The 24468-nt window shown below is 52.2% G+C and overlaps 1 protein-coding gene across 1 annotated transcript in view; it reads right to left on the reverse strand.

Moving 5' to 3' along the window:
* The window catches only part of SLC4A11 (solute carrier family 4 member 11), a 1034103-nt gene that overhangs the window by 230621 nt on the left and 779014 nt on the right, over window positions 1-24468 (reverse strand). The window contains exon 16 of the mRNA XM_085642688.1: window positions 9978-10146. Within this exon, the coding sequence (XP_085498814.1) occupies window positions 9978-10146 (169 nt within the window). The remainder of the gene's footprint in view (window positions 1-9977; window positions 10147-24468) is intronic.

Raw genomic sequence — 24468 nt, forward strand, 5'->3', positions numbered from 1 at the left:
TCTCAGAAGTCGCGCTAGTCAGTTACTGGCCACTTTTCCCAAGTCGCCGGTCCCACGTCCCTCGTCGCCTCCACGGGTCTCAGCTTCGCTGGAGATGTGGATCTGGTTCAGAGGTGTCTGGAAGTCTCGGCGCTGGTCAGTCTCTGCAGTCGTTCCTCGTAGGATTTAGTCGCTAAGCAAGCAGCAGTCGCTGGATGGTGCCTGGTTGCCCAGGGTGGTCACTCCTTGGCCACAAGGGAGATTTCTTCAGTCTTCTTCCTGAGGTCGAATGTCGAAGGTCCAGAGTTTCTGTTCAAGTTGCAGATTCAGGTTAATCTAATTTAGCAGGGCCCAACTAGCTACTAATATACCGGGCTAGTGGGCTGGGCTACCTGCAAGGTCCCTCCTATGGGTGGGACCAGGAAGGGGAGTGGCTACACCCCCTTTCCTTTGTCCAGTTTCGCGCCAGAGCTGGGGCTGGAGTGCCCCAGCATCGGTTTGAACTGGACTATGCATGGGACACCTTGTGTGCCCCAGGCAGTGTCTCGTTTCATTCAACCCTCCCTGCCCCAATACACTAAATCCTGTCTATGGTGTTGCTCGCACCTCCCGAGGCAGGAAACCTATTGTCCAAGCCTCCCTCGCTGGAAGGACTCCCAGCAGCAGGAGGTCAGACTTGTGTCTGTGGCAGCAGCATCCATTTTGTGATGCTGGGGCTCTGGTTAACTTTAACCGGGTAAGTAGGTTTCAACATGTCTTCTCCCTCTAGAAGGGGGGAATAATATCCTCATTGCCAGAAATGGTATGGGGGTATTATTCCAAAGTGTTAGACACCTTACACGACATGTTTCGATAAACCTAAACCATAGTTACCATAACCGTTTAAGATTATAAGGTACTTTAAGAGTATATGGTAGGCTATATCATAGAACAGCTATAAGGACATTCCGAAAGCTGCAGACAGGCTCAGCTCATGCTAGAGCACCATCTCACATGTTACCAAGTACTCTGCCTCCAGGATTGTTAAGGCCTGCCATAGGAGTGGCTGATAGGTACACGTGTCTATATATAAGGTAGGTATAGGAATACTACACCTAAGCAAGGGGTGATTACACGACCTCGGCCCAGCTGAGTGATCAGCCAGTTGTGTCATAATGAAAGGCCAGGCCAGGGGTGGCATAATACATGCTGCAGCCTCTGGTAGGCCTAGGGTACACCTATGCCCTGGGTACCTAAGGTACACTGTACAGGGGCCAATAAGGTGATCCTATCCAATTGGGTTATGCACCTAAAGTACATAGTATTAGTTTAGAGAGAGAACAGCTGGGCTGTGGGTCTGATTAGCAGGCCCACAGCCACATCTAAATCGAAAACCAGTGGAGCAAAAGCAAAAAGTGGGGGTGAACATAGAAAGCAGACCCTACTCTCCTACACCCCTAATCTGCGCAGATGAGCTGCGACCACCGCCATCACTTTCGTGAACACCCGAGGGGCACTGGTGAGGCCGAAGGGGAGCACGGTAAACTGAAAGTGCTTGTGGCCTACCGTGAACCGCAGGTAACGCCGGTGGGCCGGCAGGACGGGGATGTGGAAATAAGCGTCCTGCAAGTCCAATGCTACCATCCAGTCTCCAGGGTCTAGGCCGGCCAGAACCTGAGCCAAAGTCAGCATCTTGAACTTCTCCTTCCGGAGGAAGGAGTTGACGCTCCTGAGGTCCAAGATAGGGCATAGGCCCCCTTTGCCCTTCTTGGGAACCAGAAAGTAGTGGGAGTAACAACCCCATCCCACTTCTGGGCCAGGAACCCGCTCGATGGCCCCCTTGGCCAAGAGGGCCGAAACTTCCTCCTGCAGAAGTTGCAAGTGATTCCCCGACATGCGGTGGTACTGCAGTGGCATGGCTGGTGGGGTCGCCTCGAAGGGGAGGGAGTAGCCCCTTTGGACGATTTGCAGCACCCACCTGTCGGAAGTGATGGTACGCCAGTGGAGCAGGTGATGGCGAACTCTGCCTCCCACTGGTGTGGAATGGGCCTGAAAGCTCGGACTAGGAGGGCTTTGAGGCGGATGCTGCCGGGGTGGATGTGGACTGACCGGCACGTTGACCTCCAGTACCGCCTCGGCGGAATCCACGTCCACGACCGCGTGCAGGTTGGGCGGACGTGAGGAGGCGCCCCTTCCTTGGCCACGAAAGGGCCGAAAGGCGGAAGTTTGCGGCCGCGGGGCCGAAAGACCCAAGGACTTGGCCGTGGCCCGGGAATCCTTGAACCGAGCCAGCGCACTGTCCGCCTTCTCACCAAAAAGGCGAGTGCCATCAAAGGGCATGTCCATGAGGGAACTCTGGACATCCTCCGAACATGACGTGGACCTCAGCCAGGCGTGACGCCGAAGCGCCACCGTGGTGGAAATCGCCCGACCCAGCGAGTCCGTGGTGTCAAGTCCACACCGTATGGCATGCCGTGCTGCATCTCGACCGTCAGCAAGAGCTTGAGTGAGTCGTGTCCGGGCCTCCACCGGACACAAGGGCAGCACGTCCTCCACCGTATCCCACAGAGAGTGGGAATAACGGTCCAACAGGCAAGCGGTATTTAAAGACCGCAGTCCCAAACTCCGGGACAAGAACAGTTTCTTGCCAAACTGCTCCAACCTCTTGGATTCCCGATCCGGAGGAGCGGACGGGAAGGAGGATTGGGAGGTTGAGGCCTGGATAACCAGACTCTCGGGATGGGGTGTTGGGAGAGGAAACTGGGGTCGTCCGGAGTAGGGCGGTGGCGCCGGGCCACGTTCCGGTCCACAGGAGGGACTGTGGAGGGCTTGGACCAAGTGCCCTGCAGAATGTCAATGAGGGCCTCATTAAACTGCAGCAGAGGCTCAGTGGAGCTTGCTGTCGGGTGAAGGACCTCAGTGCGGACGTTAGTCCTCACGGCCACAGCAGGCAACTCCAGCCCTAGGGCTTCGGCCGCCTTGCGCAGCACCACTGAGAAGGCTGCACCCTCCTCCGAGGCCACAGTCGGAGGAGAGATGAAACCAGCGTCCGGGGAGGTATCCAGACCGCTGGCATCCCCCAATTCCTCTGCCCAGGCCTGAGAAAGTTGGGCCTGAGCGGCCATAGGGTCATCATACCCCTCCCAGTCGCCCTCGTCATCCGATATCCGATAAACAGGAGGAACGATTGGAGCCGGGCAGTAGATGAAGCGTTCACCAGTCGGCGCCGGCAGCGGGCCCGGACCGGGGCTAAACTGGGGAACCACGTCGGAGGTGGAACCGGTGTCGGCGCCGGCGGAGGTGTCGTGAGGTCAACTGGCGCCGACCGAGATCCAGGCCTGGATACCTCGGGGACCTGCGGCGTCGCGGCCTGAGCCGTCGACTGCGCCGGGGCCGGAGCCGGAGCCGCCGGCACGCGAGGTCGCCCAGTCGAGCCCACGGGGCCTGAAGGCGCGCCGGCAGGCGTCGACGGCGGAGCCAGGCCCCTCATGGCCGAGAGGAAGGCACTGACCTCCGCTGGAGTAGCGCCAGTCCCAGGGACCGGCGGGTATGGGGACGGACGCGGCTCCGATGGAGCCGCGGGGGTGGGACCACCCTGAACCTCGGCCGAGTCGCGCGACCGGCGAGGGGAGTCCTAAGAGCGATGTCGTCTCTTGGACTTCTTGGAGTGCTTCGACTTACCAGAAGACCCCGACGATCGATGACGATGGCTGTGGCTCTGCAATCGGTCCTTGGACCTCCTCCTGGACCGAGAGCGGCACGGAGCAGAGTGCCGAAGCTCGAGAAGCTTACGGGACCACTCCCGCCTAGCTTTCGATGTCAAGGCCTGACAGTCGGGGCACGACTCCGCGTCGTGGTCGGCCCCCAGGCAGTAAAGGCACCGGCGATGGTGATCCGTCACCGACATCAGACGATGACAGGCGTCACAGGCCTTAAAACCAGGCATCCTACCGGCACCAGATTCGAGTCATTACACCAAAAAGAGTCAAAAAGTTAGTCAAACAATTACTAGGGGTAAGCTCTTCCCGGATCGGCGCTTACTGGTGCGGAAGAAATAAGAACTGACGTCAGCACGCGAGGGCGGCGTCTAAGTACTCCGACGACGTCATTCCGGCGCACAACGCCAACGACGGACGCGGAGCCGCAGACGACGCCTAGCGACGCGCAAGGGGTATTGCTACAAAAATCTTTCCGGATCCAGTCTGACGCCTGGGGATATTCTAAGGTGAGGAATCTAACGAACGTGTTTCTTTCAGATATGGATTTACAATCATAAGGCATATCAATCACCTTCATCTGAACTTCTTGTCGGAAAGAAGTAGCTTTTTGCCAGCCCCGACGCCTCAAAACTGCAGCCCCAGCCAGTTGGCGGAATCTTGTGGAGGAAACATCCACTGCGCAATCGATGATCTCAGCTGAGATCCTTTCTCCCTCCTGCAGAATTTTGAGCGCCTCTGCTTTGGAGTCTTCTGGTAGCAATTCTATAAAGGGGGCAATGTCTGACCACATTTGGCGGTCGTATCTGCCTAGAATAGCAAGTGAATTGTCCGTTTTAACGGTAGTTGCTGCCATGGTGGAAAATGTTTCAGATGGAGTCGAGACGTCTTCCATCTCTATCCCGAGGGGCCGACAGTGGAGAAGCAGGATTTCTGGCACGACGTTGAGCCGCTTGTGAGATCACAGAATCCGGCTTAGGTTGCCCGATAAGGCAGGCAGGCGAATTATCAGGAGCCTTATATTTCTTCTTCAACCTTGGCAAGACTGCCGGAATTGAGGCTGGTGTCTTCATTACTTTTAAGCCTTCTTGCCATATGAAGTCTACTATGGGAATAGAGCGGACCTGTCTCTTTGTCTGTTCCTTGAAATCACACAAGAAACAATCAGCTTGTTTAGCTGTCAAGGGAAGATGAAACCTCCTTGCCATAAAGGTATGGAAACCCCCAATGTCCTCAGGTGGTGAATCTATTGGAGGTGGAGTGGAAGGCGATGGTGTCTGCATCTGATAGTAATCCCATTCATTGGGAAGGGATATCTCATCTAACTCTTCTCTAGCCTCATCAGTGGTGTGAACCTCCGATTCATGCTGTTACATTGCTGTAGGTATCGGAGAAGGCGAAGGGGAGGACCTAGTTAGCAAGGAAGGCTGTGTAATAGGCATCTGAGGAACTGAAGATGCCGGGTCTGAGGGAGGGATTCTGCTGTAGCAATCCTCTACCATATGCTGCAAGTTTGAGACCAGAGAAACAGGCATTTGGATTGCTTGTTCCCTTTGCGTCTCCTGGTTAGTGACCTCCGGGTACTACACAAAGTCTTCATCCTCCTGGCATTTAATGAAAAGGTCAGACTGACTGCAAGCCACCCCAAACATCCTATTGTCTTCTGATTCGTCCTCATCTGCGTCATAATCAAATTTTCCTCTGGAGGACAGGGAGACACCTTACTTGGGTAAGTGTGGATAGGCAATATTATTTTGAGAGAAGGTCTTTTCTTAGGTAAAAGTTCTGTATTATCTTTGTATGCAGTCAGATTCGTCGGCGGAACTAGCATCGACGACATCAAGCAAACCACCGACGAAGATGTTGTAGATGAAGTTTTTGTCGACATTCCTTCTGTCGATGGTCCTGATGTTGAAGAGGTTCGTCGACAAAGAACGGATCCAACGTCTTTGGCTCCGTCAACGAGGCTACCATTGACGAGGCCAGCGCCGGCGAGAAAAACTTGTTTTGACAGCCACGGCATCGACGAAGTTTCAGTCAACGAATGTCCTGACAGAAGTCCTTTCTTTTTCATTGACGAAGAAGACGAAGTTGTCATCAATGATGGTCTCACCCTCACAGAGACTAATGTTGACTGAGAAGATGCCGACTACATGAATATCTTTATTTGAGGTGAAGAAAAAATGGACGTTGCAGTCGTGTTGATGGAAGTTCTCGTCAATGGTGTAGTCGACAGCTTAGTCGACGGAGCATCTTTTGTGTGAGGTAAAGTTGTCTCTGGAAGAGACCTGGATGCCTGCTTCATTTTTTAAGTAGATTTAGAAGGTGTAGAGGGCACAGACAGACCCTTAAGAGAGGCTGATTCTTTTTTAGAAGCTGAAGGCTGGTCTTCATGCTTTGAGGTGTGGTGATGTTTTTTGAGGTGTGGTGATGCTTCTTTAACACCTTAGCAGCCTTAGGAGATACCAGCTATGCCTCACTAGCTCTTTTCTTAGAAGCTGTGGTCTATAATGAGGAATCACTATCCTCGTCAGATTAAGGATTGTCTTTATTTTTAAGCTTTTGTACCCACAGAAGAAGATGTCCTTCTCTATCTCTCAAGGTTTTGTGAGAGAAAGTCCTGTAGATTTTGCAGTCTCTCACCTGGTGATCAGGGTGAAGGCAGTAGTTACACTTTTTGTGGGGATCACCTCAATGAAATCTTAGTTTCCCACAAGAATCAAAATGCCTGAAGAGAGATCTTTTAAAAGACATGTTGATTTGAAGATCTGAAGAAATCCAGATGACCAAGAGAAAGTATTGATAATTATTCCAAACAAAAGGTTCAGAGTGTACAATTCAGAAACAAATATCCAAAAGCAATAAAAACATGAATTTATGTAAGCAAAAAAGGGGGGAGAAAAGGAAAAGAAAAAGAGACCCTAATGGAAAAACATACAAAATGTATTCAATAAAACAGCTCAGTGTGTTAAGCGGGTACATATAACTTAAGAACATATACATAACCAGACAAGTGGCAGACAAGGAGATGATTACATAACAAGGGAGTTTACAAAATTTACATAAAACTCCAGTAGACAAAAAGTGTGTCCTCCAATAGTTGCGGCCACAATAGCGTCGACGGCGTTTCGACCTTTGGTGGGCAGTTTCTATCTTAAACAAATTAGATACCGCTGTCAGTTCACTTCAGCAACCGCAGCTTCAAAAGCCAATTAAACTAATGGCGATTTCAAGAAGTCACTTCAACAGCAGCAGTTTGAAGAGCCAGTCAAAATGATAACAATTTCAAGGGGTCACAGAACGATTAAATCTTCCTCAGCTTTTCCCCGTACTTAAGATAGAAACTGCCCATTTAGGATGCTCAGTATATTTTCCGTCCTGAAGATGACCATGGATTAACACCAAAGGTCGAAACGCCGTCGACGCTATTGTGGCCGCAACTATTGTAGGACACACTTTTTGTCTACTGGAGTTTTATGTAAATTTTGTAAACTCCCTTGTTATGTAATCATCTCCTTGTCTGCCACTTGTCTGGTTATGTATATGTTCTTATGTTATATGTACCAGCTTAACACACTTAGCTGTTTTATTGAATACATTTTGTATGTTTTTCCATTAGGGTCTCTTTTTCTTTTCCCTTTCTCCCCCCTTTTTTGCTTACATAAATTCATGTTTTTATTGCTTTTGGATATTTGTTTCTGAATTGTACACTCTGAACCTTTTGTTTGGAATAATTATTGAATGCCCCTGGTTCAGGTGGTTTGGGCTGCCCCTGTGGTGGTTAATGATCAAGAGAAAGTATTGAGCAGAGCTCTAGGAGACTCCCTTCACATGACATGCGGTAGAAAATCTGAGAGCCTGTAGCGTCTGTGGAGAAGGTTCTAGAGGGAACTGTCGCCTGATTGGCTGGAGTATGGACCATCCTAATGACTAGGACGAGATAGTAAAGTGAATTGTTTTTCTCGATTAACTTTAAAGTTAGTCATTCTTACTGCTTTTGATGTACCGTAAGACTCCCACTTCGACGACAGGGAATGATTAAAGCATGTGAATCGATGAAAGATACCCCAATACTGGAGAAAGTAGGGGTATCTATGCCAGAAAGATCCTACATTACTACAATCATGCTACAGCAAGTACCTCTGACAAGGGGTGGCATTGTGCTCCTATTCATCCTGGAAACCTTTGGGTAGTTTGGACTCTGTCCCCTCTGCTTAGCGGTACTTCTCGTCCAGAATCCAGGTTTGGGTTCCAAAGTCCTGGTCCACGAGTCGCTGCAGTCGCCAGATTCCCCAGTTCCTCCATTGGCTTGTATGGGCAGTTCTGACAACACTTAGCACCTATGCACCCGAGCTCCCTGGTGTAGGTATCCTGGATTCCTGGGTATCTGTGGATGGGGCAGCTCTCCAACCTCCCATGACCCAATTAGTGTTCTCAGAGGCCTTTGGGAAGGGTCCTAAAATAAGGAAATACCAACCATGACTTACCCGGTGTAAGCACTCTGCACCTGGGCGCCTTGGGACCCTAGCTACTCACCTTTAGTGGTTCTGTGCTTCCCATGGGCTTCTCTATCCTTGGGTATGAGTCTTGTTTTGGTACTTAGCTCTTATATAACTTTTAGTATATGGTTTGGCACCCCCTATAGGTTTTTCCATGCTACTTAGCTGATTCCGAAGTATTTCTTATGTGTATTTGATATCTCCGTGTAGGAGATAGACCAAGTCAGTTCTTAGTACTAGTTCTTAGTAACAAATACAACAGTATTTTTATGAGCACTTGTGTGATTCTTTCTTGTATAAAAACTTGCTGACTGTGGTAAATGCACCCGCTTTATACCCTTCTGAATATGCCTTACATGCTCTGCCCAGCTACCCATTGGGATCTTTGGTTATCAGGGACCTAAACACGATCACTAAGGGTTGCCTAGACTCAGTGCCTCACCATAGGTGGACACTATATACTGAGCCAGCCTCCTACAGCGAGACTTTCATTAATTTTGTATGCACCTCTAGTGACCCCTGGTGCGACCTCTCGCTTTTTCTCACCGTGCTCATACGAAATGACAGACTTCCTTGATTCTAGCTTTTGTAACCATCGCTCTATCTGAGAATTTTGGATGAAAATGTCTGACGGATTTTACAGTCCTTTACCTTGTGGGCATGATGAATACACTCCCTGTGAGGATCAACAGAGTGTAGCCTCTCATTTCCACAGATCACACAGGGTCTGAAAATTACTCTTTTACTTACACACACACACACACACACACACCCCCCCCCCCCCCCCCCCACATATGGGACGGAGGTCTCAAACACAATGCACGCTACCATCCTTTCCATGGGCCTCCAATGCACAACAGCTGGGTGGCCTCTTCTCCTGAGGAGATATAACTGAGTGGCCTCTTCTCCTGAGGAGATATAGCTATCTCAAAGAACTGGGTTGATCATTAATTTCTCCGACCAGCCTCATTTAGGTTGAGTAAGACCTGCATCTGCTTTCCCAACAGGGAGGTTACTTCCCTTCAGGCAGTCCAACAGCACATCCAACAAAAATCCTTAACCAGGCTCTGTCCCCAGCCTGGTGGGAAACCAGTAATTAAGTAATCCTTGCCTTGGAACACAGTATCTTCACAACTCTACTGGTGAACAGCTCCTTCTTGGTCAGTGAGAATTCCTAAGGCACTGAGCTGACACCATTGCTGATCTACAGAGATTACCAATATGCTTTGACGCACATTTTGGACGCCCAGTGCAGGATCAGAGTATGGCTCGGTACTGGAAAACAGAAGCCCTTGTGGATAGACGCCCAACTAGTTCAGGTAACTGGCTGTCAAGGCAATGAACTGCTTTATGGCCTGAATGAGGGCAGGAAGGGCATGCAGAGCTAAGAGTACTCTAGCAGGGTAACTGAGAGAAATTTCAAAGGGAGGAAAGTGACACATTCACCTACAGAACACTGCAAGCCTCAGCAGTAGGAAGTTGGTGAGGGGTGGAAAAGTCAGGGAAGCAGCCTTCTGGAGTTAACAAAAGATGTAGCAGCATCAGCTAAAGCTATCCACCATTTTTGGAGAGTTAAAAAGTTTAGTCAGTTCTATGCAAAGAGTTTAGATAACATTATGTAGCTGAAATGCGAAGTACAAACGTGAATAAAGTATTACATTTAGTAGGACTCTTACTAACCGATATCATTGGAAATTCTAACAGTTCGTCCTTCTGAAGTACAAGCCACCTTGTAGAACTATAACTCCTAAGCAAGTTGAAATAATCATTAGGACAATTTAATGATTTCAAAAGTAAAGGTTACCTGTTCTCAGGTGCATTGGTGAGAGACGCTACTATATTTTGCTCTATGAAGAAAAGCATTGAAAGAAGGAATCCAAGTCCCATGGCACTCATTACAGAACCTAGTGAGAGGGACCCAATTGGTGCGAGCACAAATAAGCTCTCACTTTCGATGTAGTTAAATGTTGCAACTGTAATAAAAATAATGTATTTATCACTCACATAGCTTTGTACTTTACAAAATTTGCAAAATTGCTGACTAGCTGCTTAACTCGAATCACACTTCGATATAAACAGATATAAAAGGATACTCAGTGAAAACAGTGTGAATAAACTACAAACAATCTCAGAAACAGTAATTACAACTGCATGGCTACATCAGAAGCAAACAGGCTGACATGGACGCATTAGCAAAAAGCAAGCATGTGCGTATTGTTAACAATTCTAATCATCTGGCGTTTCTCCCATACTACTTGTCCTGCTTGTATTAACACCAGAAGGCAAGATTTATGGCCCTTAGCTCAGGGAATGACCTTTAAAAATAAATAAATACCTTCCAAGGTGGCTCCGGCATGCAGGGGCTGTGAATTGTGTGAGGAATCCTTTGAACATATTGTCTGCAGCCCTGCCAAGTATCACGCATAATGCGTGACGCCAACGCATTTCAGTGCTGTTGTCCGCATCACCGCACTAAATAAACAAGTTACTTACCTTCTGTAAAAATATATCTGTAAGAGACAGATTGGTTATCGATTCCTCACCTTAGAATTACCCCCAGGCGTCAGACTGGATCTGGAGGATTTTTTCCTCAGCAGTACCTCTGAGCGTCGATAGGTGGCGTCGGTGGACTTCGCGTTAGTCATTGGTGTCGTGGTCGCCGGAATGACATTGCAGTATCTACTTAGATGCCGCCCTCGTGCGCTGATGTCAGTTCTTTACATGACATTCCACGCCAGAAGCGTAAAGCCATGCAAGACTCTGACCACAAGTGCATGAAAACTAGGGCCCTGAAAGGGAGTCCCTTACTCTAGAAGTCATTTCGCAGAACGGGGAGGATGGGTGAGGCAGTGGGGAATCCATAACTAATCTATGTCTCTTAAAGATATGTTTATCGAATGCAAGTAACTTGTTCATCTGAAAGAGACAATTAGTTATGGATTCCTCACCATAAGAGACAATTAGTAATGGATTCCTCACCATAGAATAGATACCCCAGCAATACCAACCCGGGCGGTGGGTCTGCGAACCAAGTTCACACCAGAAAGTCCTGGAGAACCAAATGGCCAAAGAAATGGTCTCACCGGACTTGGCTGTCCAGGCAGCAGTGTTTGGTAAACGTGTGCAGTGAAGCCCACGTAGCTGCCTGGCATATGTCATGAAGAGGGACTCCACGTCCCAAAGCAGTAGTAGCCACTGTTTCCCTGGTGGAATGGGCACGCAACCCTACTGGAGGTTCCTTTTTTGCTAAGAAATAGCAGATTTTTATACAAAGAACGACCCATCGAGAGATGGTCAGTTTTTGTACTGTCCGACCTTTCTTAGCACCCACGTAGCCAACAAAGAGTTGGTCATCCACCCAGAATTGTCTTGTGCGATCCAGATAGAATAAAAGCACAAGTTTTGGATCTGGACGATGGGGCCTGTGAGAAGTTGGCCTGATGTATGATGTCACTAGTTCTAGTGTACACCTTATATCAGTCCAAACAACCCTTATGGTGATTGGTTGTAAAGTCAACCTTATAGACCAGCTATCCTAGTGGTAGCATGGACAAGAGCAGTCTTAGGCTAAACTCTGAATGGCATGTGAAGTCAGCTGTGATACCATATATAATCCCTTGAATACCAAATGAAAGGACACCACAACAGATATATATATAAAATAAAGTGTATTTATTCTAGTCAAACCCTCAGCACTCTTTATGAGATTAGAGGTAAGTACAACACAGTCTTATTCAAGCATACATTAAGTCACACAGGTAAGTAATACAGTTAGGCCCTAGGGGCCACGCAAACCATATACTAAAGAAGTGGTATAAGGACCACTGTCATGGAAATAGGATAGGCCTAGGCAATCGCTGGGGCTACACTACACTAGCAACAGTTAGGAAGTGGGAGGCCCACGGGATTCAGGTGCAGAGTGGAAACACTCACGTGTAATGCGTAAAAGTCACTAGCAATAGTACAGTTTAGAAATAGATAGATTTAGGACACTTCCGGAGTAGCTAGGAAGTCGAGACTGGAAAACTAGACACTAGGATAGTCACTACCCTTGTGAGCACCGAAGTACCCAAGTTACCTAGCCCACAGGCTGCGGGTGCATAGGTGTGAACTTGCGTCGGGTTTCGTCGTGGACTTCTATGGATGCCTGAAGGAAAGTTGCTGACAGGCAGTCAGTGAAGAGTGTCCGGTGGTTCCCAAGGTTGGGATCAAGAAGAGAGGATACCTGCAAGCAGAAGGGACAGAGTCAAGGTCACTAGCCAGTGACCACGTGGAACCAGGAATGAACCAGGCGATGTCGTGAAGATTGCAGGTGAAGGGTGAAGCTTGTCGCTGCAGCCACGGGTACCAGGAGACGTCGAGGACGACCAGGACCAGGAGGCGAGCTGTCCCACGAAGGCTCTTGCTGTCGGCGGCGTCGAAGTCGAACTAGGACTCACCAAGCCTTGGCAAGCGGAACCCACGAAGAACGGAGGACTTGCTTCTGGTGCAGACCAGGAAGGTCTGGGGTGCTTCTCTTTTGCAAAGAAGCGGGAGCCAGTCTGGAGGAGCCAAACCAGCAGTGAAGATTTCAAGGTGTGTCGTCACAAAGGCCGCTAGCCAACGGGCAAGCAACCGGACAGACGCGGCAAGCAGGAAAATGCAGAAGGGCCCCACGCAGGACTCGTGGAGTGTGGGAGGCTGATCTTCGGTGCAGATGGTGCTTGGGGTTGGGGCTTCTCAATCCCCGGTGCACAACTTCGAGGGTGCCTCAGAAGCTGCGCTGGAAGATACTCGCCACTTTTCCCAAGTAGCCGGTCCCACGTCTCTCGTCGCCTCCACGGATCTCAGCTCGGCTGGGGATGTGGATCAGGGTCGGAGAAGTCTGGAAGTCAAGGCTCTGGTCGGGCTCTGCAGTCGGTCCCTCGTAGAACTTCAGCAAAGCAAATCAATCAATCAATCACAGACATTTATATAGCGTGCTACCTACCCGGAGGGTCTCAAGGCGCTAGGGGGGTAGGGGGGGGGGGGGGGGGGGGGGGAGTGCCGCTACTGCTCGAATAGCCAGGTCTTGAGCTTCTTCCTGAAGGAGAGGTGGTCTTGGGTCAGGCGCAGGTCGGGAGGGAGGGAGTTCCAAGTCTTGGCGGCCAGGTAGGAGAAGGATCTTCCTCCTGTTGTCGTTCTTCGGATACGGGGGACGGCGGCGAGGGCGTGGCTGGCTGATCGGAGATGTCGTTTGGGAGCGTAGAAGTTGAAGCGGTTGTTGAGGTAGCTCGGGCCTTGATCGTGTAGGGCTTTGTGTGCGTGGGTGAGGAAGCGGAAGGTGATTCTTTTGTTGACGGGGAGCCAATGCAGGTCTTTCAGATGTTCGGAGATGTGGCTGTGACGTGGGATGTCGAGGATGAGTCTGGCTGAGGCGTTCTGGATCCGCTGGAGTCTCTTCTGGAGCTTGGCGGTGGTTCCGGCGTAGAGGGCGTTGCCGTAGTCCAGTCGGCTGGTGACGAGGGCCTGGGTGACCGTCTTCCTGGTCTCGGTGGGGATCCACCGGAAGATCTTCCGTAGCATGCGCAGGATGTAGAAGCATGACGAGGAGACGGCGTTGACTTGTCTGGTCATGGAGAGGGAGGAGTCCAGGATGAAGCCCAGGTTGAGTGCGAGGTCTGTCGGTTTGGGTGCGCAGCCCAGGGCGGGGGGCCACCAGGAGTCGTCCCAGGCGGAGGGCGAGGAGCCCAGGATGAGGACTTCCGTCTTGTCTGAGTTCAGTTTCAGGCGGCTGGTCGTCATCCACTCGGCTACGTCTTTCATCCCTTCGTGAAGGTTGGCTCTGGCGGCGGCGGGGTCGTTGGTCAGGGAGAGGATCAGCTGGGTGTCGTCGGCGTAGGAGATGATGTTGAGGTTGTGTTGGCGTGCGATGGCCGCGAGGGGACTCATGTAGACGTTGAAGAGGGTGGGGCTCAGCGAGGATCCTTGAGGGACGCCGCAGATGACTTCGGTGACCTCTGACTTGTACGGTGGTAGACGGACTCTCTGTGTTCTTCCGTCGAGGAAGGAGATGATCCATTCCAGTGCCTTCTCCTGTATTCCGACGTTGCTGAGGCGCTGCACTAGGGTGCGGTGGCAGACAGTGTCGAATGCCGCGGAGAGGTCTAGGAGGATGAGGGCCGCTGTTTCTCCGTTGTCCATCAGGGCTCGGATGTCATCGGTGGCAGCGATGAGGGCGGTTTCGGTGCTGTGGTTGGCTCGGAAGCCAGACTGGGAGGGGTCGAGGGATCCATTCGTCTCGAGGAAGGCGGCCAGCTGCTTGTTGACGGTCTTCTCTATGACTTTGGCTGGGAACGGGAGGAGCGAGATGGGGCGGTAATTCTTGAGTTCGGTGGGGTCCGCTGTAGGTTTCTTTAGAAGGGTGCCGAGTTCGGCGTGCTTCCAGCTCTCCGGGAAGGTGGCGGTGTCGAAGGAGGTGTTGATGATGTCCCGTAGGTGGGGTGCGATGACCGCGTCGGCCTTGTTGAAGACGTGGTGAGGGCAGGGGTCGGTCGGAGATCCGGAGTGGATGGAGTTAATCATGTGAATGGTGTCTTCGGTGCTGATCGGAGTCCAGGCGCGGAGGGTGGTGGTGGGGGGCGGTGGTTAGGTTGTGGCGTGCGTCGGTTGAGTGCTGAAGCTGTTGTGTATGTCCGCGATCTTGTTGTGGAAGTAGGAGGCGAGGGAATTGCAGAGGTCTTGCGATGGGGTGATGTTGTTGTTTCCGGCGTTGGGGTTGGAGAGCTCTTTGACGATGTTGAAGAGTTCCTTGCACTTGTGTGCGTTGTTGTCCAGCCGGTCCTTGAATGCAATTTTCTTGGTGGCGCGGATCAGTTGGTGGTGCTTCCGGGTGGCCAGCTTGAGGGCGGTCGTGTTGTCCGGTGTTGGTTCTCTTCTCCAGGCTTTCTCGAGGGCTCGGCAGTTCTTCTTGGAGCTCTTGAGTTCGTCGGTGAACCATGGGGCCTTCTTGCTGCCGGGTCTGCTAGGCGGGGTCCTCAGTGGGGCGAGTTCGTCCGCGCAGTTGTTGATCCACTTCGTGAGGTTGTCGGCGGCCTGGCTGGGGTTCGCTGAGCTGGCGGGGGGGTGCTGGCTCAGGGAAGCAGCGAGCTGGTCGGCTGAGATCTTGTTCCAGCTTCTTCGAGCAACCGGTTGCTGGTGGTGGTGGATCGTCGTTCTTTGTAAGGTGAAGTGGACGCAGCTGTGGTCCGTCCAGTGGAGTCCAGTGGCGTGGTTGAAGGCGATGTCTTTGCTGGATGAAAAGACTGCGTCGAGTGTGTGTCCGGCGAGGTGGGTGGGGGTGGATACCAGCTGCTTTTGTCCGAGGTTGGCGAGGTTGTCGAGCAGGGTGGTGGTGTTGCGGTCGTTGTTGTTCTCCAGGTGGAAGTTGAGGTCCCCCAGGAGGATGTAGTCAGCGGAGGGGAGGGCATGCGGGCTGATGAAGTCGGCGATGTCCTCGCTGAATTGTGTGCGTGGTCCCGGGGGTCGGTAGATCAGGGTCCCCCTGAGGGTGGTCTTCGGGTCGGTGTGGATCTGGAAGTGCAGGTGTTCGGCTGTTTTCAGGGTGTCGTCGGTGTTGGTCGAGATGTGGATGGTGTCCCTGTGGATGATGGCGATGCCTCCTCCAGTCTGGTTGTCGCGGTCTCTCCGGGTGATCTTGTATCCCTCTGGGATGGCGATGGCGATGTCGGGTGCTGAGGAGTCGTTCATCCAGGTTTCCGTGAGGAAGGCAACGTCAGGAGCTGTGGTGTCGAGGAGGTTCCAGAGTTCGATGGCGTGCCTGTGGACGGAGCGGGTGTTGAGCAGGATGCACTTGAGGTGGTTGCTGCTGGTGTTCGGCTTGGCGGGTGCTGGTGTGGGGCAGGTCCGGATGCAGGTGAACTTGCAGGCGTGGCAGCTGAAGGGTCCGTGGGTGTGCTTCGGGGTGGCTCGGTAACATCCAGGGATGCCGCCGGTGTTGAGTGCGCTGAGTTCGGTGGCGTTGTAGGACAATCGGGTCGTCTTCCGTCTGTGGGGGCCAGGGGTCCTGGCACTGGGCGCGGTCCAGGCGCGGACGGGCGCAGACAGGCTTACCTTTGGCGCGCCTTCGGCGCACAAACGGCGCGCCCGCTGCGCGTGACCGCTGCGCGTTCGCACGGTCGCCATATATGGCGAAGTGCGAGGGGGGGCGGAGCAGCTGGGAGGCGGGGAGGGTACAGAAGGAGAAAAGGGGCGTGGTTAGCGGCGGTGGCGGGAAGCGGGGAGCGAAGAGACGTGGGCAACAAGAAAACAGGCAAACAGGCACTACAGAAATACAAATTTACAATACAATACAATAAATACAGGGGCACAGGGCAAGAAAGCGGGGCCCAGGAGCCTGCAGGTCAGGCGAGCACGGACCACGCCGCTCGGTGGCAGGGGGCGTGGTCACGCGGCGGCAGCCGGGGCAGTGAGGCAGGCAGGCTGGAGGCACACGCAGCAGCTGGTGGCCGTGCGGCGCGGGGGGTGTCCTAAACTAGGTCACACTCACCTGCGTCGCACGGTCCCCATATATGGCCAAGTGCGAGGGGGGGCGGAGGAGCTGGGAGGCGGGGAGGGTACAGAAGGAGAAAAGGGGCGTGGTTAGCGGCGGTGGCGGGAAGCAGGGAGAAAAGAGACGGGGGCAACAAGAAAACAGGCAAACAGGCACTACAGAAATACAAATTTACAATACAATACAATAAATACAGGGGCACAGGGCAAGAAAGCGGTTCCCAGGAGCCTGCAGGTCAGGCGAGCACGGACCACGCCGCTCGGTGGCAGGGGGCGTGGTCACGCGGCGGCAGCCGGGGCAGCGAGGCAGGAGGCACACGCAGCAGCTGGTGGCCGTGCGGCGCGGGGGGTGTCCTAAACTAGGTCACCAGTGAAGGGTAGTCTCTTGATGGTGCCTGTTTGCACAGGGTAGCCACTCCTTGGCCACAAGGGAGATTCTTCAGTGTTCTTCTTTCGTCGAATGTCGAAGGTCCAGAGTTTCTGTTCAAGTTGCAGGTTCAGGATAATCTAATCTCCTGGGGCCCAGCTACCACTCTTATACTAATCTGGGGGGCTGGGTTGCCTGCTAGGTCACGCCTTATGGGTGGGACCTGGGAGGGGGGTGGTTACACCCCCTTCCCTTTGTCCAGTTTCGTGCCAGGACTGAGGCTGGTGTGCCCCAGCACCAGTTTGAACTGGACTATGCATGGGACACCTTGTGTGCCCCAGGCATGTCTCATTCCTTTCAGCCCTCCCTGCCCCAATACACTAAAGTCTGTCTGGGGAGGTGCTAGCACCTCCCCAAGCAGGAAACCTATTGTCCAAGCCTCCCTTGCCGGGATCACTCCCAGCAGCAGGAGGTCAGACTCGTGTCTGTGGCAGCAGCATCCATTTTGTGATGCTGAAGCTTTGGTTAGAGTTAAACAGCAATGTAGGATTTTAACATGTCTCTCCCTCTAAAAGGGAGGAATAATATCCTCATCACCAGAAATGGTATGGGGGTATTATTCCAAAGTGTTAGACACCTTATGTGAGAAGTTGGCCTGATGTATGATGTCACTAGTTCTAGTGTACACCTTATATCAGTCCAAATACCCTTATGGTGATTGGTTGTAAAGTCAACCTTATAGACCAGCTATCCTAGTGGTAGCATGGACAAGAGCAGTCTTAGGCTAAACTCTGAATGGCATGTGAAGCCAGCTGTGATACCATATATAATCCCTTAAATACCAAATGAAAGGACACCACAACAGATATATATATAAAATAAAGTGTATTTGTTCTAGTCAAACCCTCAGCACTCTTTATGAGATTAGAGGTAAGTACAACACAGTCTTATTCAAGCATACATTAAGTCACACAGGTAAGTAATACAGTTAGGCCCTAGGGGCCACGCAAACCATATACTAAGTAAGTGTTATAAGGACCACTGTCACGGAAATAGGATAGGCCTAGGCCATCGCTGGGGCTACACTATACTACCAAAGGTTAGGAAGTGGGAGGCCCACGGGATTCAGGTGCAGAGTGGAAACACTCACGCGTAATGCGTAAAAGTCAATAGCAATAGTACAGTTTAGAATTAAACAGATTTAGGACACTTCCGGAGTAGCTAGGAAGTCGAGACTGAAAAACTAGACACTAGGATAGTCACTATCCTGATGAGCACCGGAGTACCCAAGTTACCTAGCCCACAGGCTGCGGGTGCATAGGGGTGAAGTTGCGTCGGGTTTCGTCGTCGACTCCTATGGATGCCAGAAGAAAGATGCTGACAGGCAGTCAGTGAAGAGTGTCCGGTGGATCCCAAGGCTGGGATCAAGAAGAGAGGAGACCTGCAAGCAGAAGGGACAGAGTCAAGGTCACTAGCCAGTGACCACGTGGAACCAGGAAGGAACCAGGCGATGTCGTGAAGATTGCAGGTGAAGGTGAAGCTTGTCGCTGCAGCCACGAGGACCAGGAAGCGTCGAGGACGACCAGGACCAGGAGGCGAGCTGTCCCACGAAGGCTCTTGCTGTCGGCGGCGTCGAAGTTGGACTAGGACTCACCAAGCCTTGTCAAGCGGAACCCACGCAGAACGAAGGACTTGCTTCTGGTGCAGACCAGGAAGGTCTGGGGTGCTTCTCTTTTTCAAAGAAGCAGGAGCCAGTCTGGAGGAGCCAAACCAGCGGTGAAGATTACAGGATGCGTCGTCACAAAGGCCACTAGCCAGCGGGCAAGCAACCGGACAGACGCGGCAAGCAGGAAAATGCTGAAGGGCCCCACGCAGGACTCGTGGAGTGTGGGGGGCTGATCTTCGGTGCAGATGGTGGTTGGGGCTTCTCAATCCCCGGTGCACAACTTCGAGGGTGCCTCAGAAGCTGCGCTTGAAGATACTAGCCACTTTTCCCAGGTAGCCGGTCCCACGTCGCTCGTCGCCTCCACGGATCTCAGCTCTGCTGTGGATGTGGATCAGGGTCGGAGAAGTCTGGAAGTCAAGGCTCTGGTCGGGCTCTGCAGTCGGTTCCTCGTAGAACTTGGGCAAAGCAAAGGGTAGTCTCTTGATGGTGCCTGTTTGCACAGGGTAGCCACTCCTTGGCCACAAGGGAGATTCTTCAGTCTTCTTCTTTCGTCGAATGTCGAAGGTCCAGAGTTTCTGTTCAAGTTGCAGGTTCAGGATAATCTAAAGTCTTGAGGCCCAACTCCCACTCTTATACTAATCTGGGGGGCTGGGATACCTGCTAGGTCACGCCTTATGGGTGGGACCTGGGAGGGGGTGGTTACACCCACTTCCCTTTGTCCAGTTTCACGCCAGAGCTGGGGCTGGAGTGCCCCAGCGCCGGTTTGAACTGGACTATGCAAGGAACACCTTGTGTGCCCCAGGCATGTCTCATTCCTTTCAGCCCACCCTGCCCCAATACACTAACGGCTGTCTGGGGAGGTGCTAGCACCTCCCCAAGCAGGAACCCTATTGTCCAGGCCTCCCTGGCTGGGATCACTCCCAGCAGCAGGAGGTCAGACTTGTGTCGTGGCAGCAGCATCCATTTTGTGATGCTGAGGCTTTGGTCAGAGGCTAACAGTGAAGTATGATTTTAACATGTCTTTCCCTCTAGAAGGGGGGAATAATATCCTCATATCCAGAAATGGTATGGGGGTATTATTCCACAGTGTTAGACACCTTACACAACATGTTTTGATAAAGCCAAACCATAGTTACCATAACCGTCTAAGATTATAAGGCACTTTAAGAGTATATGGTAGGCTATATCATAGAACAGCTATAAGGACATGGTTCCGAAAGCTGCAGACAGGCTCAGCTCATGCTAGAGCACCATCTCACATGTTACCAAGCACTCTGCCTCCAGGATTGTTAAGGCCTGCCATAGGAGTGGCTGACAGGTACACATGTGTCTATATGTAAGTTAGGTATAGGAATACTACACCTAAGCAAGGGGTGATTACACAACCTTGCCCCAGCTGAGTGATCAGCCAGTTGTGTCAAAATGGAAGGCCAGGCCAGGGGTGGCATAATACATGCTGCAGCCCCTGGTAGGCCTAGGGTACACCTATGCCCTGGGTACCTAGGGTACACTGTACAGGGGCCAATAAGGTGATCCTATCCAAATGGGTTATGCACCTAAAGTACATAGTATCAATTTAGAGAGAGAACAGCAGGGCTGTGGGTCTGATTAGCAGGCCCACAGCCACATCTAAGTCGAAAACCAGTAAAGCAAAAGCAAAAAGTGGGGGTGAACATAGAAAGCAGACCCTACTCTCCTACACCTCACACGACATGTTTTGATAAAGCCAAACCATAGTTACCAAAACCGTTTAAGATTATAAGGCACTTTAAGAGTATATGGTAGGCTATATCATAGAACAGCTATAAGGACATGGCTCCGAAAGCTGCAGACAGGCTCAGCTCATGCTAGAGCACCATCTCACATGTTACCAAGCACTCTGCCTCCAGGATTGTTAAGGCCTGCCATAGGAGTGACCGATAGGTACACGTGTGTCTATATTAAGGGTAGATATAGGTATACTATATCTAAGCAAGGGGTGATTACACGACCTTGCCCCAGCTGAGTGATCAGCCAGTTGTGTCTGATTGGAAGGCCAGACCAGGGGTGGCATAATACATGCTGCAGCCCCTGGGAGGCCTAGGGTACACCTATGCCCTGGGTACCTAGGGTACACTGTACAGGGTCCAATAAGGTGATCCTTACCAATTGGTTATGTACCTAGGGTACATGGAGTCCATTTTAAAGAGAGAGCAGACAGCCTGAGACCCTGAATGGCAGGATCTCAGGCCAACTAAGTCGAAAAACCAGCTAGACACTAGGCAAAAAGTTGGGGGTAACCATAGTCAGATATCCACCTTCCTACAGGGCCGCTCTTCCTCTTTAGAAGGATGCGGAGGCGGAAAGAAGGTGGGCAAAGTGATGGTCTGTCCTATGTGGAAAGAGGTAACCACTTTGGGAAGGAAAGAAGGCCTAGTGCAAAGGACAACCTTGTTCGGATGATTAGCCAAGAAAGGAGGTTTAGAAGAAAGGGCTTGAAGCTCACTCACCCTGCGAGCAGAGGTGATGGCAACCAAGAAGGCAGTTTTCAAAGTTAAAAGTTTGAGAGGACAATTATGTAGCGGCTCGAAGGGAGCGCACATAAGATGAGTCAGAACCAAGTTCAAGTCCCACTGAGGCATTACGAAAGGAATAGGAGGGAAGAGATGAGTAATGCCCTTAAGAAATCTATTTACAACAAGGGGACTTGAAAAGAGAAGGCTGATCAGGAAGCCTAAGGAAGGCTGAAATGGCAGTGAGATAGCCCTTTAGAGTGCCCAGAGCAGAGCCCTCCTGGGCCAAAGAAAGGAGGAACAAGAGAACCTCAGAAAGAAGAGCGGAAAGGGGATCCACAGCCTTTGCTGTGCACCATGCCACAAATTTGTTCCATTTGCAGGCGAATACAGTTTTAGTGGAGGGACACCAGGCTGCAAAGATAACATTACAGACTTCAGGAAGAAGGTCAAAAGCAGTCAACGGCTGCTGCTCAATCTCCACGCAAGGAGGTGGAGGCTGGACAGGTTCGGGTGGAGGATTATCCACTGCAGCTCCGACAAAAGATCCTCCTGAAGAGGCAGTCTAGCCGGAGGATCAATGGCCATGTGTAACAGCTCGGGATACCAGACTCTTCATGCACAATCCAGAGCCACAAGAATGACTTGGGCCCGGTCGCGCTTGATCTTCAGCACTCTGGGCAGAAGTGGTATAGACGGAAAGGCGTATAGAAGACCGCAACTCCACTCGCGACGAAAAGCGTCGCCCAGCGAGTGCAGCCTTGGATGCAGTACTGCTGACATTGCAAGTTCTCTTTGGTGGCGAATAGATTTAACCAAGACTCTCTCGCACTGCTGAAAGAGACCTTGCACCACCTCCGAGCGAACACGCCATTCATAATCCATCATGCACCTGCGGATGAGTTTGTCTGCTCTGGCGTTCAGAGAACCTGCCAGGTGTTGAACCACAAGGGATATGCCATGATGTTCCAGCCATGTACAAAGGCGGAAAGCCTCTTGAAATGGGGTCCACGGCCCCAAACCACCTGGTTTGTTGCAGCACCACATGGTGGTGGTGTTGTCCCTGAACACCTGCACTACTCTTCCCCGGACAGAGGGAAGGAATGCCTTTAGTGCAAGACGAATCGCCTGCCATGGACCCAATCCGGATTCGTGAGCCACCACTGCAATTGTTGAGCAGTGCCCTCCAACATCTGGACACAATCGGACAGATTCCCCTGATGCTGTGCCCACTGGAACTTCAGGTCCCACTGCAGAGCTCGCATATGCCACCTGGCATGATCCACCAGCAGGATGCAGGAGGCCATGAGGCCCAGCAGCCTCAAGGTCATTCTGACCGAAACCTGGGATAGAGACTGAATGATCCGAATCATAGCCCGAATAACCCGGACTCGCTGCTCAGGAGGATAAACCCGAAACTGCGTCGTGTCCAGAACTGCTCAGATGAAAAAGAGCTTCTGAGAGGGAGTCAGGGTTGACTTCGGCACGTTGATAGTGAACCCCACCAAATGCAGGAGGTCCGCCGTAGTTTAGTGGTGGGAGATTGGGGCGAGCCCGCCTTCAACAGCCAGTCGTCGAGATAGGGAAGACTGGAACCCCTGATCTGCGCAGATGTGCTGCGACCACCTCCATCAATTTGGTGAACACCTGAGGGGCGCTGGTAAGGCCAAACGGGAGCATGGTAACCTGAAAGTGCTTGTGGCCTACCATGAGCCGTAGGTAGCGCCGGTGGGCTGTCAGGACGGGGATGTGAAAATTAGCATACTGCAAGTCCAATGTTACCAACTAGTCTCTAGGGTTGAGAGCAGACAGGACCTGAGCCAGTGTCAACATTTTTAACTCCTCCTTCCGGAGGAAGCGGTTGACGTTCCTGAGATCCAAGATAGGACGCAGGCCCTTGTCCTTCTTGAGCACCAGAAAGTAGTGGGAATAACAACCACAACCTACTTCTGGAACAGGAACGCGCTTGATAGCTCCCTTGGCCAAGAGAGACATAACTTCCTGTTGGAGAAGGGCCAGGTGATCCCCCGACATGCAATGGAATTAAGGTGGCATGGATGGAGGGGTAATTTCGAAGGGGAGGGAGTAGCCCCTTCGGACTATATGCAAACCCACCTGTTTGACGTGATGGTGCGCCAGTGGGGAAGGTGATGGCGAATCCTGCTGCCCACTGGCGTTAGGTGGCCCTGCAAGATCGGACTAGGAGGGGTTGGAGGCTGCTGCAGAGGGGCTGTGGTGGACTGGCCCGCTCACTGGCCCCCAGAACCATGGCGCTGCTTCCCATGTCCCTGGCCACACAGATGCTGAACAGCTTGCGTTGGCCTGTGGCTCTGGGTGGGACGTGGCGGGGCACCCCTTCTGTAGCCACTCAAGGCAGACTGCGCAGGGCGGGTGGTGGAGAGGCCAAGGACCTGGCCGTAGCCAGAGAGTCCTTAAAGCACTTCAGCGCGTGGTCTGCCTTGTCGCTGAAAAGGCGACGGCCATCATAGGGCATGTCCATAAGAGTGTATTGGACATCTCCGGAAAAACCAGTCTACCTCAACCAGGCGTAGCGTTGAAGGGCTACTGACGTGGATATCGTCCTAGCTAGTGAGTCAGCGGTATCCAGCCCACAGCGGATGGTAAACTTTGCTGCGTCTCTCCCCTCGGCAACTGCACGGGAGAGCACGGCCTAGACCTCCTCCGGGCACTGGGGCAGCACCTGCGCTACCGTATCCCACGCAGAGTGGGTGCCCTACAGACATGCAGTGTTTAAGGCCCGCAGTCCCAAGATAGAGGAAGAAAACATTTTCTTCCCAAGGTGGTCCAGCTTCTTGGATTCCCTATCAGGTGGTGCGTGAGGGAATGCGCCTTTGGAGGTGGAGGCTTGGACCACCAAGCTCTCAGTGGTGGGGTAGTGGGAGAGGAAAGTGGGGTCGCCCAGTGCCGGACAGTGGCATCGGGCAATCATCCTGTCCACAGGAGTCCCAGTGTTGGGCCTGGACCAGGTGCCCAAAAAGATGTCCGTGAGGGCTTCACTAAACGGCAGCAAGGGCTCGGAAGAGCTCGCTGCCGCTTGAAGCGCCTCTGTCAGGAGGTTAGTCCCGACTGCCACCGTAGGGAACTCGAGGTGGAGAGCCTCGGCCGCCCTACGCAACACCACTGCTTATGGCGCTTCCTCCTCCGTAGCCACAGTAGGAGGAGACAACATGCCACGGTCTGGGGAGGTATCCAGACCACTGGCTTCCTCCAGTTCCTCTCTCCAGTCCGGTTCATAACCTAA

Source organism: Triturus cristatus, chromosome 2_2 (assembly GCF_964204655.1).
Source record: "Triturus cristatus chromosome 2_2, aTriCri1.1, whole genome shotgun sequence".
Lineage (NCBI taxonomy): Eukaryota > Metazoa > Chordata > Amphibia > Caudata > Salamandridae > Triturus > Triturus cristatus.